At 41.0% G+C, this 17,169-nt stretch overlaps 1 protein-coding gene across 1 annotated transcript; it reads left to right on the forward strand.

Annotated features, from left to right (window-relative positions):
• The first annotated feature begins 231 nt into the window (after positions 1-231).
• Positions 232-16,523, forward strand: MALSU1 (mitochondrial assembly of ribosomal large subunit 1). Its single transcript, XM_007447450.1, has 4 exons — positions 232-489; positions 2,286-2,464; positions 14,877-14,958; positions 16,308-16,523. Exons 1-4 carry the CDS (start codon positions 234-236, stop codon positions 16,493-16,495), a joined length of 705 nt encoding a protein of 234 aa, XP_007447512.1. The 5' UTR covers positions 232-233; the 3' UTR covers positions 16,496-16,523.
• The last annotated feature ends 646 nt before the right edge of the window (positions 16,524-17,169 follow it).

Here is a 17,169-nt window from a genome sequence, read left to right on the forward strand (position 1 = left end):
AGTCCTTTGACGCCTACAAAACCTAATCCCGAATCCCTAAATTCTTCCGGGTCACTGTCGGGTTACCCTCCTCCTCCCCCTCCGCCCACGGCCCCACCTTCGGGTCCTGGCCACGCCCACGCCCCTGACGTCAGTTTTTCAAGCCCTGCCGCGTTGACCTGGCCTATGGAAAGCCGCAGGCCCGCTCGAGCCCCATTAAACCCCGCCTCGTGAGTCGACGCGTGGCGACGGCGATGGGGCCGTGGGGCTGCGTGGCGCTGCGGCTCGGGGCGGTGCTGTGGCGCCGGGCCTTCTCCCCGGGAGCGTGGCCCGCGGCGGCCGCGGGGCTCCGGCTTCGGCTGCTGTCCGTGGGGCGGCTTCCGGTGGGTCCCACGCTCAGGAATGTCTGCCCGGCCCCCGACCGAGCGCGCGGCCTGCACGGCGGGCCGGGCCTGGAGGAGCGGGCGGAGGGAACTGCCGGCGAGGGGCGCCCGGAGTCAGGCACCGGAGGTACGGACGAGGAGGAGGGAGCCGGGTCCCAGCTAAAGAGGCTGAGTTCCTCTCTTTTTGCATTTTTCATGGGGGGTCACAAAATTCCTAGAGCAGAACTGGAAGGGACTGCAAAGTTTGTCGGCACCAACTTTGCATTTCACAGTGAGATCAAGAGATGGACTGAAGTCTCCCAAACCCCAGGCGTCTGTCCGAACGGCCACGTCGGACCCCTGGCATCACAACCTCATCGTCCTCATCCCCCTTCACACTCTGTCTAGGGTTCCGAGAAATGGACTTGTCGAGAATGTTGGGGCTTGAGGATTCTGAGGAAGAGCCAGGGTCTCGGGGCTCAGAGGTGCGTAAGAAGCGCTCATAGGAGATGGGGCCAATTTAAGAGCCTCTAAGTATTGTAAGCTTTTAGAAACTTGAGAGGTGGTAAACAGATCACACCTGTGAAAGGATGAAGTATGAGAGGGAGAGGTTAGCCACTAGGGCCCTGGGAGTTCGCTTCAGAACTGAAGAGAGCTGTTAAGTCCACAGGCTTTTATACACCACAGTGAAGAGCTGAATATCTAAATCTCTAGAGGAAAAACAAAAACAAAAAACGGTATTTCACAGATAACAGTTGTTACATAACCCATCTGGCATTGTAAGAAAACGTCGAGAGTTCAAAATGAGAATTGCTGTTAAAATTGTAACCCTCCGATTGGTGGATTTGGGGCCACACACTTACTGAGCTAGTTCTCAGTTTCTCTCTCAAATGAAGGTTGTGGACAGATACTACCCAAGAGCCCTTCCAGTTCACAGTTCTAGTTCTTTGACGCCTTGTGGCTGGAATTCAATTTAATGTGCCCCAAGATATTACCATCTCCCCAAATTGTGCTCCAGTTTTCCTCCCCTTTTAAAAATTATTATTATTAACCATTATTATTATTATTATTATTATTATTATTATTTTTGGCTGTGTTGGGTCTTTGTTGCTCTGCATGGGCTTTCTCTAGTTGCAGAGAGCGGGGGCTGCTCTTCGCTGTGGTGCGTGGCCTTCTCACTGCGGTGGCCTCCCCTGTTGCAGAGCACAGGCTCTAGGCGCACGGCCCTCAGTAGCCGTGCCACGCGGGCCCAGCAGCCGTGGCGCGCAGGCTCAGCAGTTGTGGTGCAGGGGCTTAGTTGCTCCGCAGCATGTGGGATCTTCCCGGACCAGGGCTCGAACCCGTGTCCCCTGCATTGGCAGGTGGATTCTTAACCACTGCGCCACCAGGGAATTCCCGTTTTCCTCTCTTTGATTTTTTTTTTTTTTTTGCGGTACGCGGGCCTCTCACTGCCGTGGCCTCTCCCGTTGCGGAGCACAGGCTCCGGACACGCAGGCTCAGTGGCCATGGCCCACGGGCCCAGCCTCTCCGCGGCATGCGGGATCTTCCCGGACAGGGGCACGAACCCGTGTCCCCTGCATTGGCAGGCGGACTCTCAACCACTACGCCACCAGGGTAGCCCTCTTCTCTTTGAATAGCAGTTCTCTCCTTGAGCTGTGTTACTCATTTCCTCAGGTACTAGAACAGAAAGCCATCGCTGCTGATGTCTGGTTCTACTTGCATGTGCTAATAGGAAAGGATGTGCGTGGTGGCTGTCTGTGGCCTGCGCACCCTTCCCATAAGTTGAGCAGTGCTGTATGAAACCAGTGCCCAGCTTCAACTTCCAGGAGGCCTAAACACCTTCATGGAGGAGTGGTTTCACTGTCAGCTGCCCGCATCTCTGGGTGCATATCGTGTCTGTCTGTACTTGGCCACCTGACAAAAGCAAATCTTCGTGCATTTCAGATCATACTGGTCCCAAGTTTGACATCGATATGCTGGTTTCACTTCTGAGGCAAGAAAATGCAAGAGATATTTGTGTCATCAAGGTTCCTCCAGAAATGAAATATACAGATTACTTTGTAATTGGTAGTGGAACTTCTACTCGACACTTACATGCCATGGCCTACTACATTGTGAAAATGGTAGGATGCTTTCTTTTTTTTGGGAACCTTTTACTTAATGGAATAGTGTCAATGCATCAGGCGGAAGAGCAACATTTAAAAACTAAACCCTAAGATTATATAAGAAGCCCAGATTTTTAGAATTTGCGTGAGTGTTTTATGTTCTTTGATATTGAAAGTTATGGGGACCAATACCTAGCCTTAGTGGGTCAAGATATTTTACATTCTTGTCTCTTGTGACAAGAAAAATAATACAAAAAAAAAAATTACCTAGAAGACAGTATAACCCAGAGGGATTTCTAGAGCAAAACTGTCCAGTGTGATACCCACTAGCCTCATATGCCTATGTAATTATAAAATAAAACTAAAAGTTCAGTTCTTCAGTTGTACTAGCCACATTTCAGGTGCTTGGTGGCCACATGTGGCTAATGGCTACCATACTGGACACAAATATAAAACATTTCCATAGTTGCAGAAACTTCTATTGGATAGTGCTGGCCTAGAGTTTAATTCAGATGTTTGAGCATGTCCAGTGTTCCCAGGCACGGTGCTGGGTATTGGGAGGACAAAAATGAAAAAGATTTAGTTCTTACCCTCCAAATTCACAGGTCTAGTTGAGGAAAGAGAAGGAAGTTCATTTTCCAACTAGACTGAATAGGAATCAGAATGAGGAAGAAAGTGTACTTGGAAGCTGATTCTGATACCACTCTAGAGGGGAACATACTTCTTTCACCCTGTTGAAAATTGGTCAGAGAGGGAACAGTTAAGACCAAAAGAACAGCTGGGATTGCCTAGAGAAGGGTGGTAAAATAAGGGGACTGAGAACAAAACCCTGGTGCAACATGGCAGAACAAAGGAAGATTCAAAAAGAGGGGGTAGTTGGAGAGACTAAGAGAACTAGAGGGGGCATGGAGAAGTTAAAAGGCAGGATCCTAGGGTCTCTGTCAGATGTAATAGTAAGACAGAGTAAGTAAGACTTAGAAGTGACCATTGGACTTGGAGATATAAAAAGAATGAGAGATTTTTCAGAGAAAGTGTCTGTGGAAGAGCAAGGGAGGGGAATAGAAATTCCTTTTGCAAAAATTTTAGATGAGGGAGAAAAATGCAAGGTCAAGAAAGTTTTGTTCTTGTTTGTGGTAAAATATACGTTACAAAACTGAACATTTTAGCCATTTTTAGGTGTATAGTTAAGTGATGTTAATTACATTCACATTGTTGTGCAACCATTACCACTATCCATCTCCAGAACGTTTTTCTTTTTTCATCTTGCAAAAAACTCTGTACACATTAAACAATAACTTCCCATTCTTCCTTCCCCCAGCCTCTGGCATCCACCATACTGCTTCCTGTCTCTGTGAATTTGACTACACTAATAAGTACCTCCTTGAGTGGAATCATACTCTGATTTTCCTTTTGTGACTGGCTTATTTCACTTAGCATAATATTTTTCAAGGTTCATCTGTGTTGTAGCATGTGTCAGAATTTCCTTCTTTTAGGACTGATTATTTTTATGTATGTATATACCACATTTTATCTTATTCACCCATTGGTGGGCATTTGGGTTGCTTCCACCTTTTGACTATTGTGAATAATGCTGCTATAAACATGAGTGTAGAAATATCTGTTCAGATCCCTGCTTTTAATTTCATAAGTGGAATTGCCAGATCATGGTAATTCTGTGTTTAATTTTTTGAGGAACCATCACACTTTTACACAGTAGTTGCACCACTTTACATTCCCACCAGCAGTGCACAAGGGTTCCAATTTCTCTACGTCCTCACCAGTTGTTATTTTCTGGTTTGTTGATAATATTGATAGTAATCCTAATGAGAGTGAAGTGATACCTTGTTGTGGTTTTGATTTGCATTTCCCTAAATTAATGATGTTGAGCATCTTTTCTCATGGTTATTAGCCATTTGTGTATATTTGGAGAAATGCCTATTCAGGTCCTTTGCCCATGTTTTAATCGAGTTTGGTTTTTTATTGTGAAGTTGTAGGAGTTATCTGTATATTCTGGATATAAATCCCATATCATCTATGTGATTTGCAAATATTTTCTCCCATTCTGTAGGTTGCCTTCTTACTCTGTTCATTGTGTCCTTTAATGCACCAGAGTTTTAAATTTTTCTGCTGTTGCCTTTGGTCTCATACCCAAGAAATCATCGCCAAATCCAATGTCATGTAGCTTTTCTACTGTGTTTTGTTTTTCTTTTTTTTTTGGATTACTTTTATGTTTTTATTTTTATTTTTTTGAATTTTAGAATTTTATTTTTTTATACAGCAGGTTCTTATTAGTTATCCATTTTATACGTATTAGTGTATATATGTCAAACCCAATCTCCCAATTCATCACACCACCACCCGCCCCCCGCCACTTCCCCCCCTTGGTGTCCATACGTTTGTTCTCTACATCTTTGTCTCTATTTCTGCCCTGCAAACCAGTTCATCTGTACCATTTTTCTAGATTCCACATATATGCATTAATATACAATATTTGTTTTTCTCTTTCTGACTTACTTCACTCTGTATGACAGTCTCTGGATCCGTCCACGTCTCTACAAATGACCCAATTTCGTTCCTGTTTATGGCTGAGTAATATTCCATTGTGTATATGTACCACATCTTCTTTATGCATTTGTCTGTCGATGAGCATTTAGGTTGCTTCCATGTCCTGACTATTATTAGTAGTGCTGTAATGAACATTGGGGTGCATGTGTCTTTTTGAATTATGTTTTTCTCTGGGTATATGCCCAGTAGTGGGATTGCTGGGTCCTATGGTAATTCTATTTTTAGTTTTTAAGGAACCTCCATACTGTTCTCCATAGTGGCTGTATCAATTTACATTCCCACCAACACTGCAGGTGGGTTCCCTTTTCTCCACACCCTCTCCAGCATTTGTTGTTTGTAGATTTTCTGATAATGCCCATTATAACCAATGTGAGGTGATACCTCATTGTAGTTTTGATTTGCATTTCTCTAATAATTAGTGATGTTTAACATCTTTTCATGTGCTTCTTGGCCATCTGTATGTCTTCTTTGGAGAAATGTCTATTTAGGTCTTCTGCCCATTTTTGGATTGGGTTGTTTGTATTTTTAATATTGAACTGCATGAGCTGTTTGTATATTTTGGAGATAAATCCTTTCTCCGTTGATTCGTTTGCAAATATTTTTTCCCATTCTGAGGGTTGTCTTTTCATCTTGCTTGTAGTTTCCTTTGCTTTGCAAAAGCTTTTAAGTTTCATTAAGTCCTGTTTGTTTATTTTTGTTTTTATTTCCATTACTTTAGGAGGTGGATCGGAAAAGATCTTGCTGTGATTTATGTCAAAGAGCGTTCTTCCTGTGTTTTCCTCCAAGAGTTTTATAGTGTCTGGTCTTACATTTAGGTCTCTAATCCATTTTGAGTTTATTTTTGTGTATGGTGTTAGGGAGTGTTCTACTTTCATTCTTTTACATGTAGCTGTCCAGTTTTCCCAGCACCACTTATTGAAGAGACTGCCTTTTCTCCGTTGTATATCCTTGCCTCCTTTGTCATAGATTAGTTGACCATAGGTGCGTGGCTTTATCTCTGGGCTTTCTATTCTGTTCCATTGATCTATATTTTTGTTTTTGTGCCAGTACCATGTGGTCTTGATTACTGTAGCTTTGTAGTATAGTCTGAAGGGAGTCTGATTCCTTCAGCTCCATTTTTTCCCCTCAAGACTGATTGCTTTGGCTATTGGGAGTCTTTTGTGTCTCCATACAGATTTTAAGATTTCTTGTTCTGGTTCTGTAAAAAATGCCATTGGTAATTTGATAGGGGTTGCATTGAATGTGTAGATTGCTTTGAGTAGTATAGTGATTTTCACAATATTGATTCTTCCAACCCAAGAACATGGTATATCTCTCCATCTGTTTGTATCATCTTAATTTCTTTCATCAGTGTCTTATAGTTTTCTGCATACAGGTGTTTTGTCTCCCTAGTTAGGTTTATTCCGAGCTATTTTTTTCTTTTTCTTGCAGTGGTAGATGGGAGTGTTTCCTTAATTTCTCTTTCAGGTTTTTCATCATTAGTGTGTAGGAATGCAAGAGATTTCTGTGCATTAATTTTGTATCCTGCAACTTTACCAAATTCATTGTTTAGCTCTAGTAGTTTTCTGGTGGCATCTTTAGGATTCTCTCTGTATAGTATCATGTCTTCTGCAGTGACAGTTTTACTTCTTTTCCAATTTGTATTCCTTTTATGTCTTTTTCTTCTTTGATTGCTGTGGCTAGGACTTCCAAAACTATGTTGAATAATAGTGGTGAGAGTGGACATCCTTGTCTCGTTCCTGATCTTAGAGGAAATGCTTTCAGTTTTTCACCATTGAGAATGATGTTTGCTCTGGGTTTGTCATATATGGCCTTTATTATGTTGAGGTAGGTTCCCCCTGTGCCCACTTTCTGGAGAGTTTTTATCATAAATGGGTGTTCAGTTTTGTCAAAAGCTTTTTCTGCATCTATTGTGATGATCATATGGTTTTTATTCTTCAGTTTGTTAATATGGTATATCACATTGATTTGCGTATATTGAAGAATCCTTGCATCCCTGGGATAAATCCCGCTTGATCATGGTGTATGATCCTAGTGTTGTTGGATTCTGTTTGCTAGTATTTTGTTGAGGATTTTTGCGTCTATATTCATCAGTGATACTGGTCTGTAATTTTCCTTTTTTGTAGTAACTTTGTCTGGTTTTGGTATCAGGGTGATGGTGGCCTCATAGAATGAGTTTGGAAGTGTTCCTTCCTCTGCAATTTTTTGGAAGAGTTCGAGAAGGATGGGTGTTAGGTCTTCTCTAAATGTTTGATAGAATTCAAACATTCTGTGAAGCCACCTGGTCCTGGACTTTAGTTTGTTGGAAGATTTTTAATCACAGTTTCAATTTCATTACTTGTGATTGGTCTGTTCTTATTTTCTATTTCTTCCTAGTTCACTCTTGGAAGGTTATACCTTTCTAAGAATTTGTCCATTTCTTCCAGGTTGTCCAATTTATTGGCATAGAGTTGCTTGTAGTAGTCTCTCATGATGGTTTGTATTTCTGTGGTGTCTGTTGTAACTTCTTTCTCATTTCTAATTTTATTGATATGAGTCCTCTACCTCTTTTTCTCCCTTTTTTTTGGCTAGTGGTTTATCAATTTTATTTACCTTCTCAAAGAACCAGCTTTTAGTTTTATTGATCTTTGCTATTGTTTTCTTTGTTTCTGTTTCATTTATTTCTGCTCTGAACTTTATGATTTCTTTCCTTCTGCTAACTTTGGGTTTTGTTTGTTCTTCTTTCTCTAGTTCCTTTAGGTGTAAGGTTAGTTTGAGATTTTTCTTGTTTCTTGAGGTAGGCTTGTATTGCTATAAACTTCCCTCTTGTCTCTAGGTATTTTTTCATTTCCTCTTTGATTTCTTCAGTGATTTCTTAGTAACGTATTGTTTAGCCTCCATGTGTTTGTTTTTTACGTTTTTTTCCCTGTAATTCTGATCTCATAGTGTTGTGGTCAGAAAAGATGCTTGATATAATTTCAATTTTCTTAAATTTACTGGGGCTTGAATTGTGAACCAAGATGTGATCTATCCTGGAGAACTGTCCGTGTGCACTGGAGAAGAAAGTGTAATCTGTTGTTTTTGGATGGAATGTCCTATAAGTATCAATTAAATCTATCTGGTCTGTTGTGTCATTTAAAGCTTGTGTTTCCTTATGAATTTTCTGTTTGGATGATGTGTCCATTGGTTTAAGTGAGGTGTTAAAGTCCCCCACTATTTTTGTGTTACTGTCGATTTCGTCTTTTATAGCTGTTAGCAGTTGCTTTATGTATTGAGGTGCTCCTCTGTTGGGTGCATATATATTTATAATTGTTATATCTTCTTCTTGGATTGATCCCTTGATCATTATGTAGTATTCTTCCTTGTCTCTTATAACATTCTTTATTTTAAAGTTTATTTTATCTGATACGAGTATTGCTATTCCAGGTTTCTTTTGATTTCCATTTGCAAGGGATATCTTTTACCATCCCCTCACTTTTCACTCTGTATGTGTCCCTAGGTCTGAAGTGAGTCTCTTGTAGACAGCATATATATGGGTCTTGTTTTTGTATCCATTCAGCATGCCTGTGTCTTTTGGTTGGAGCATTTAATCCATTCACATTTAAGGTAATTATCGATATGTATGTTCCTATCATTTTCTTAATTGTTATGGGTTTGTTTTTGTAGGTCCTTTTCTTCTCTTGTGTTTCCCACTTAGAGAAGTTCCTTTAGCATTTGTTGTAGAGTTGGTTTGGTGGTGCTGAATTCTCTTTCGCTTCTCTGTAAAGCTTTTGATTTCTCCATCAAATCTGAATGAGATCCTTGCTGGGTAGAGTAATCTTGGTTGATTACTTCCCTTTCATCTCTTGAAATATATCATGGCACTCCCTTCTGGCTTGTAGAGTTTCTGCTGAGAAATCAGCTGTTAACCTTATGGGAGTTCCCTTGTATGTTGTCATTTTTCCCTTGTTGCTTTCAATAATTTTTCTTTGTCTTTAATTTTTGTCAGTTTGATTACTATGTGTCTCGGTGTGTTTCTCCTTGAGTTTATCCTTCCTGGGACTCTCTGTGCTTCCTGGACTTGGGTGGTGGCTATTTCCTTTCCCACGTTAGGGAAGTTTTCGACTATAATGTCTTCAAATATTTTCTCGGGTCCTTTCTGTCTCCTCCTTCTGGGACCCCAATGATGCGAATGTTGTTGCATTTAATGTTGTCCCAGAGGTCTCTTAGGCTGTCTTCATTTCTTTTCATTCTTTTTTTCTTTATTCTGTTCCATGGCAGTGAATTCCATCATTCTGTCTTCCAGGTCACTTATCCATCTTCTGCCTCAGTTATTCTGCTATTGGTTCCTTCTAGTGTAGTTTTCATTTCAGTTATTGTATTGTTTATCTCTGTTTGTTTGTTCTTTAATTCTTCTAGGTCTTTGTTAAACATTTCTTGCATCTTCTCGATCTTTGCCTCCATTCTTTTTCCAAGGTCCTGGATCATCTTCACTATCGTTATTCTGAATTCTTTTTCTGGAAGGTTTCCTATCTGCACTTCATTTAGTTGTTTTTCTGCCGTTTTATCTTGTTCCTTCATCTGGTACATAGCCCTCTGCCTTTTCATCTTGTCTCTCTTTCTGTGGATTTGGTTTTTGTTCCACAGCCTACATGATTGTAGTTCTTCTTGCTTCTGCTGTCTGCCCTCTGGTGGATGAGGCTATCTAAGAGGCTTGTGCAAGTTTCCTGATGGGAGGGACTGGTGGTGGGTAGAGGTGGGTGTTGCTCTGGTGGGCAGAGCTCAGTAAAACTTTAATCCTCTTGTCTACTGATGGGTGGGGCTGGTTTCCCTCCCTGTTGGCTGTTTGGCCTGAGGCGATCCAACCCTGGAGCCGACCCAACACTGGAGCCCACCTGGCTCTTTGGTGGGGCTAATAGCAGACTCCAGGAGGGCTCACACCAAAGAATACTTCCCAGAACTTCTGCTGCCAGTGTCCTTGTCCTCACGGTGAGCCACAGCCACCCCCTGCTTCTGCAGGGGACCCTCCAACACTAGCAGGTAGGTCTGGTTCAGTGTCCTATGGGGTCACTGCTCCTTCCCCTGGGTCCTGATGCAGACTCTACTTTGTGTGTGCCCTGCAAGAGTGGACTCTTCTTCCCCCAGTCCTGTCGGAGTCCTGCAATCAAATCCCACTAGCCTTCAAAGTCTGGTTCTCTAGGAATTCCTCCTCTGGTTGCTGGACCCCCAGGTTGGGAAGCCTGGCGTGGGGCTCAGAACCTTCACTCCAGTGGGTGTACTTCTGTGGTGTAAGTGTTCACCAGTTTGTGAGTCACCACCCAGCAGTTATGGGATTTGATTTTATTGTGATTATGCCCCTCCCACCATCTCATTGTGGCTTCTCCTTTGTCTTTGGATGTGAGGTATCTTATTTGGTGAGTTCCAGTGTCTTCCTTTCGATGATTGTTCAGCAGTTAGTTGTGTTTCTGGTGTTCTTGCAAGAGGGAGTGAGTGCATGTCCTTCTACTCTGCCATCTTGAACCAATCTTATCCACTGTGTTTTCTTCTAAGAGTTTTATAGTTCTAGGTTTCATGTTTAGGTCTTTGGTATTCAGTTAGTTTTTGTAGATGGTGTCAGATAAAGACTCCAACTTCATTCTCTTGCACGTAGATAATCTAGCTTTCCCAGTACCATTTGTTGAAAGGACTGCCTTTCCCTATTGGATGGACTTGGCACCCTTGTTGAAAAATCATTTGACCATATGGGCTCTTTGTTTTATTCCAGTGGTCTATAAGTTTATCTTAATCACTGTTTTGATTACTGTAGCTTTGTAGTAAGTTTTTAGATCAGGAAACTTGAGATCTTCAACTGTGCTTTTCCCTTTCAAGATTGTTTTTGGCTATTTGGGGTCTCTTTAGATTACATATAAATTTTAGGATGGATTTTTCTATTTCTACAAAAAGAAGTCACTGGGATTTTGATAGAGATTGATTGTATTGAATCTGTAGATAAAGTCTTAACAATATTGTGTTCCAATTCATGGATGCAGAGTGTCTGATTATTGGTGGCATCTTTGCAACGTTTTGTAGTTTTCAGTGTATGAGTCTTGCTTCCATGGTTATGTTTATTTCTAAGTATTTTATCCTTTTTGATTCTATTGTAAATAGAAATATTTCCTTTTTAAAAAAATTTATTTATTTATTGATGGCTGAGTTGGGTCTTCGTTGCTGCATGCAGGCTTCCTCTGGTTGCAGTGAGCAGGGGCTACTCTTCGTTGTGGTGTGCGGGCTTCTCATTGTGGTGGCTTCTCTTGTTGGAGCACAGGCTCTAGGCGCACGGGCTTCAGTAGCTGTGGCATGCAGGCGCAGTAGTTGTGGCGCACGGGCTTAGTTGCTCTGCGGCACGTGGGATCTTCCTGGGCCAGGGCTTGAACCCGTGTCCCTTGCGTTGGCAGGCAGATTCTTAACCACTGCGCCACCAGGGAAGCCCTAGGGTTTTCTATGTATAAAGAGCATGTCATCTGCAAGTTGAAACAATTTTATTTATTCCTATCCAGTTTTGTTACTTTTTTCTTTTGTTTCCCCTTGCTCTAATTGCCATGGCTAGAACTTACAGTACTGTGTTGAGTAGAAGGTGGCAAAAGTGGGCATTCTTGTGTTGTTCGTGATCCGAGAGGAAAAACTTTCAGTTTTTTGCCATCACGTATGATGATAGCTAATCGCCGTGGGCTCTTCATGTATGGCCTTTATTACCTTAAGGTAGGTTTGGGTTTTTTTTCCGTACTGTTGAGTTTTTATCATGAAAGGGTATTGAACTTTGTCAGATGCTTTTTCTGCATAAATTTGAAATGATCCTGTGGTTTTCGTCTTTCATTTTGTTAATGTGGTTTATTACATTAATTTTTTAAATTAATTAATTTATTTTTGGCTGTGTTGGGTCTTTGTTGCTGTGCGCGGGCTGTTTCTGGTAGTGGCAAGTGGGGGCTACTCTTTGTTGCAGTGTGCAGGCTTCTTTCTCATTGCGGTGGCTTCTCTCATTGCGGAGCACAGGTTCTAGGCGTGTGGGCTTCAGTAGTTGTGGCACGTGGGCTCAGTAGTTGTGGCTCATGGGCTCTAGAGCACAGGCTCTCGTAGTTGTGGCACACGGGGTTGCTCCATGGCATGTGGGATCTTGCCAGACAAGGGGCTTGAACCCATGTCCATTGGCAGGTGGATTCCTAACCAGTGTGCCACCAGGGAAGTCCCTACATTGGTTTTTTCATGTGGAATCATCCTTACATTCCAGGAATAAATCCCATGTGGTGTTGATATATAATTCTTTGAATGCAGTACTGAATTATGTTTGCTAGTATTTCATTCAGGAGTTTTCCATCAGTATTCATCAAGGATATTGGTCTGTAGTGTTTTCTTATAGGGTCTTTGTCTGGTCTTCGTATCAGGTTAATGCTACTCCCATAGAATAAATTAGGAAGTGTTCCCACCTCTTCAGTTTTTTGGAAGAGTTTTAGCAAAATTTGATGTTAGCTTATGTTTAAGTATTTGGTAGCATTCACCAGTGAAGAAGCTGTGTGGTCCAGGGCTTTTCTTTGTTGGGAGGTTTTTTTTCCTTCCTTCTTCTCTGTGTGTTCTTTTCTCTATACCCCACCCTTTCATTTGAGATACAGTTGTGTTGGGAGGTTTTTGATTAATGACTCAATCCTGTTGCTATTATTGAATAGGGCTATTCATACTTTTCTGTTTCTTCATGATGCAGTGTTGGTAGGTTGTGTGTTTCTAGGAATTTGTCCATTTATTTTGGGTTTCCCAGTTTGTTGTGTCTCTAATGTCTCCTCACTCATTTCTGATTTTAGTTATCTGGGGGTTTATTGGTCAATTTTGTTGAGCTTTTTGAAAAATGAAATCTTGGTTTCGTTGATTTTTGTCTATTTTGTTTTAATTTGGTCATTGACTTCTTCCTTCTGCCAGCTTTAATTTGTTCTTCATTTCCTATTTCTTTTTATTTTATAATATTTATTGGACTATAGTTGATTTACAGTATTGTGTTCATTTCAGGTATACAGCAAAGTGAATCAGTTATACATACATCCACTCTTTTAGATTCTTTTCCCATATAGATCATTACAGAGTATTGTGTAGGGCTCCCTGTGCTATATACAGTAGGTCCTTATTAGATATCTATTTCATATATAGTAGTGTGTATATATCAATCCCAATCTCCCAATTTGTCCACACCCCCGCTTCCCCCTCCCCCGTAACCATAAGTTTGTTTTCTAAATCTATGACTCTATTTCTGCTTTGTAAATAAGTTCATTTGTACCTTTTTTTTTAGATTCCACATATAAGTGATATAATGATACTTGTCTTTGTCTGACTTCGCTTAGTATGATAATCTCTAGGTCCATCCATGTGGCTGCAAATGGCATTATTTCTTTCTTTTTATGGCTGAGTAATGTTCCATTGTATATATGTACCACATCTTTATCCACTCCTCTGTCAGTGGACATTTAGGTTGCTTCCATGTCTTGGCTATTGTAAATAGTGCTGCAGTGAACATTGGGATGCATGTGTCTTTTTGAATTATGGTTTTTTCTGGATATATGCCCAGGAGTGGGCTTGCTGGATCATATGGTAATTCTATTTTTAGTGTTTTAAGGAACCTCCATATTGTTCTCCATAGTGGTTGTATCAATTTACATTCCCACCAACAGTGCAAGAGGGTTCCCTTTTCTCCACACCCTCTCTAGCATTTATTATTTGTCATTTTTTGATGGTGCATTTCCTAGTTCTTTAAGGTATAAATTCATGTTGTTGATTTGGGAACTATTTTTTTCACGTAAGCATATACAGCTATACATTTCCTTCTTAGTGCTGCTCTCACTGCATTCTATAACTTCATTTGTCTCAAGATATTTTCTAATTTCCCTTGTTATTTCTTCTTTGATCAGTTGTTTAAGGTAATAAAACAGTTGATTTCCACATATTTGTGGATTTTCTAGTTTTGCTTCTGTTGATTTCTAGTTCATTGTGATCAGAAAATATACTTTATATGAGTTTAATCTTTGAATTTATTAAGACTTGTTGCCTAACAGATGATCTATCCTGGAGAATGTTCCATGTGCACTTGAGAAAAATGTGTATTCTGCTGTTGTTGGGTAGAATGTTCTGTTAATGTCCATTAGGTTCAATTGGTCTGTAGTGCTGTTCAAGTTCTCTCCTTATTGATCCTCCATCCATTAATGCAAATGGGGTATTGAGTCTGCTATATTACTGGGTTGCTATCTGTTTCTCCCTTCAATTTTGTCAGTGTTTGTTTCATATATCTAGGAGCTCTGATTTTTGGTGCATGTTTCTAATTGTTATGTCATCTTGGTTGGTTGACCCTTTTATCATTATATAATGTCCTTGTCTTGTAATAGTATTTTTTTCTAACATTAGTGTATTTGTTGTTTTAGACCATTTTGGAATCTGCTGGGAAAAGAGATTATGGGATGATAAAATCCCATTAACATTGTCATGAAAGTAGATGAGATGGAATCATTAAAACTGAGAAGACCTAGCCTTAAAACAGGAAGGCAGCATCTGTCTCCCCTGAGAGGGAAAGGAAGCTGGGATGGACAGAAGGGATGATGTATGTGAGAAGTGGATATTGAGAGAGTTTAGGCCTGCCTCTGAGGCACCTTGGTAAATGAGTGAGGTGGCCCTGTCACAAGGGTTTGGGCAGGAGGATTCAGGAGACAGGTGTAGGAAGTGGGTAGGATTTAAGGGGGAAAAAAGTTTCCCTATGTTTATATTAAGGGGCATGGTGTAGCTGTGAGGAATGAATAAGTTAGTTGCCAAATTAAGACCAAGAAAAATACCCCCAGACGCTCGATAAGAACAGATTTTCCCTATCCTCTTCCCCTTTAATATGTGATCTGTCTTTTTTCAGTACAAATACCTGAAACGTAAAAGTGAGCCTCATGTTAAGATCGAAGGGAAGGACACAGATGACTGGCTCTGTGTGGACTTTGGTAAGTTATTTTGGCACAATCTACAGATAAATATTTGATATTGCACTAATCTTGAACTGTTTTCAGTTGTAAAAGGATTGAGATCTGTGTTTCTCCACATACATTTTTCTTTTTAACTTTAGAATTTTATTTTTTTATACAGCAGGTTCTTATTATTTCCACATACAATTTTTGAAGTGTGTCTAAAATAAGTTTTCTTATAACTTATTTGGTCTTATTCACATGTGAAATCCTCATCTCACATGGTAAGTTGCCATACAGGTCAGAAAGCTGGTGGAGAACAGGATGGATAACATGGGAGAGATCCCCTAGTGGTGGTGGAAGGCACCTTGGGGTACACATAACCTTGGCCTTAAATAACTCAGATAAGGTGAAGGGCATTCTAGGCACAGGGAAGGACAAGAGCAGAGGACTAGAATTTTGAAAAGATTTAACAAATTTGGGTATTAATACATACATAGTTTCAAAGTATTTCCCCAAAAGATAGTTAATACAAAGGGAAAAACAGTAACCGAAGAACTGTGAAGGGTCTCAGATTTTATCTTACGTGTAAGCTAACAAGTTAGTCAAGGTTTGATGAAGCACAGTTGGTTACTCAGCAATAGCAATAGCCAGCGTCAAGCACCATTTTTGCACCAGGGTCCCAGAGCAACACAGGACCAGATGACACCTGCACACAAAGTTCTAAGAGAAGAACCCTGAGATTAGGGTATCTACATCTTTTGTAATGGGCAGGAAGCAGGCCTGCATTTGCTCTGGTGGAAAACACTTTTTCGGCCAAGGCTGTATGTCAGGGTTTCTCAGCCTTGCCACTATTAACATTTTTGGCCAGGTAATTCGGGTGCCGAGGAATATTCTGTGCATTGTAGGATGTTCTTCTCTTCTCCACCCCGCCAACTGTGAAAATCAAAAATGTCCCTTAATTGAAAACCACTGCTGTAAGCATACTTGTGCTTTGATCCAGAGGGAGACAGTAGTTCTGAGAATATTTGCCAACATCCTTAAAAATATAGTCCAGAACAAAAGCCTGTCAGTGCTTTGCTCACAGGCTGTGCAGAAATGTGATGATACCCTTGGAGGACTGACTCCCAAGCAAACCCCATCACGAGTAATGTTACATATTGATATCATGTACCTCCTGTATGATGCACTGAGAAAAGCACAGCATCACTTCTGTGGTATTTTTCCTGGATGGTGTCCACAATTTGCATTTCTAACAAGTTCTCAGGTAATGCTAATCTGGGGTTCACACTTTGAGAACCACTGTTCTGTCACAGAGGTTTGTGAGATCACAAGGGTAAAAGCAAATGAACTGCTGCTTCACTGTAAGTCTTATCTGTCCTTGATAGGCAGCATGGTGATTCATTTGATGCTTCCAGAAACCAGAGAAACGTATGAATTAGAGAAATTATGGACCCTTCGTTCTTATGATGACCAGTTAGCTCAGATAGCACCTGAGACCTTACCTGAAGACTTCATTCTTGGAATAGAAGATGACACTTCATCTCTGGCTCCTGTGGAGTTTAAATATGAATAAAATGGTATGAACTGCTTTAGTCATTTCAGATTTGGATTGAGTCACTTATAAACCGTGCCTAAGCTGGTTGTTGTCAAAACAAGTCTTATGTATGGACACTAATCCTAACTGACACGTGGAAATTGTAGGTAAGTGAGCTAATTCTCACACTGTGAATCAGTACATTCAAACTAAAGTTAATATATTGTCTTTGTTCCTGAGATCTCAGCAGGATTTCCTGGAAGTTGCATTGGCCCCTGTGTTTTACTTGAGCTCTCTGCTCAGAGTTTATTTTTATTTTATTTTTTGCTGACAAAGCAAGAGACTTTTTTGGGAAGGGGCACCCAGGTGGAGAGCAGGAGGGTAAAGGAACCCAGGAGGACTGCTCTACCACATGGCTCACAGTCTCGTGTTTTATGGGAATGGTTTCTGGGTTGTCTCTGGCCAATCATTCTGACTCGGGGTCCTTCCTGGTGTCGCATGCATTGCTCAGCCAAGGTGGATTCCAGTGAGAAGGATTCTGGGAGGTTGGCAGGACATATAGACTGAAGTCCCCTCTCTCCTTTTGACCTTTCCTGAATTCTTCCAGTTGGTAGTAGCTTGTTAGTTCTGCATTCCTTACCAGGGCCTCCTGTTTAAGATAACTCATGCAAGTGGTTACTATGTTGCCTAGCCAGGGCAGGCAGTTTCAGTGT

Source organism: Lipotes vexillifer, unplaced genomic scaffold (assembly GCF_000442215.2).
Source record: "Lipotes vexillifer unplaced genomic scaffold, Lipotes_vexillifer_v1.1 scaffold474, whole genome shotgun sequence".
Lineage (NCBI taxonomy): Eukaryota > Metazoa > Chordata > Mammalia > Artiodactyla > Lipotidae > Lipotes > Lipotes vexillifer.

What these genes read in the sequence shown, in the direction of transcription:
- MALSU1 (XM_007447450.1), top strand. Translation starts at nt 234, where the DNA reads ATGGGGCCGTGGGGCTGCGTGGCGCTGCGGCTCGGGGCGGTGCTGTGG. An exon ending in CCTACTACATTGTGAAAATG is followed by an intron (nt 2,465 to 14,876) that starts GTAGGATGCTTT and finishes GTCTTTTTTCAG; the next exon opens with TACAAATACCTGAAACGTAA. An exon ending in CTGGCTCTGTGTGGACTTTG is followed by an intron (nt 14,959 to 16,307) that starts GTAAGTTATTTT and finishes TGTCCTTGATAG; the next exon opens with GCAGCATGGTGATTCATTTG.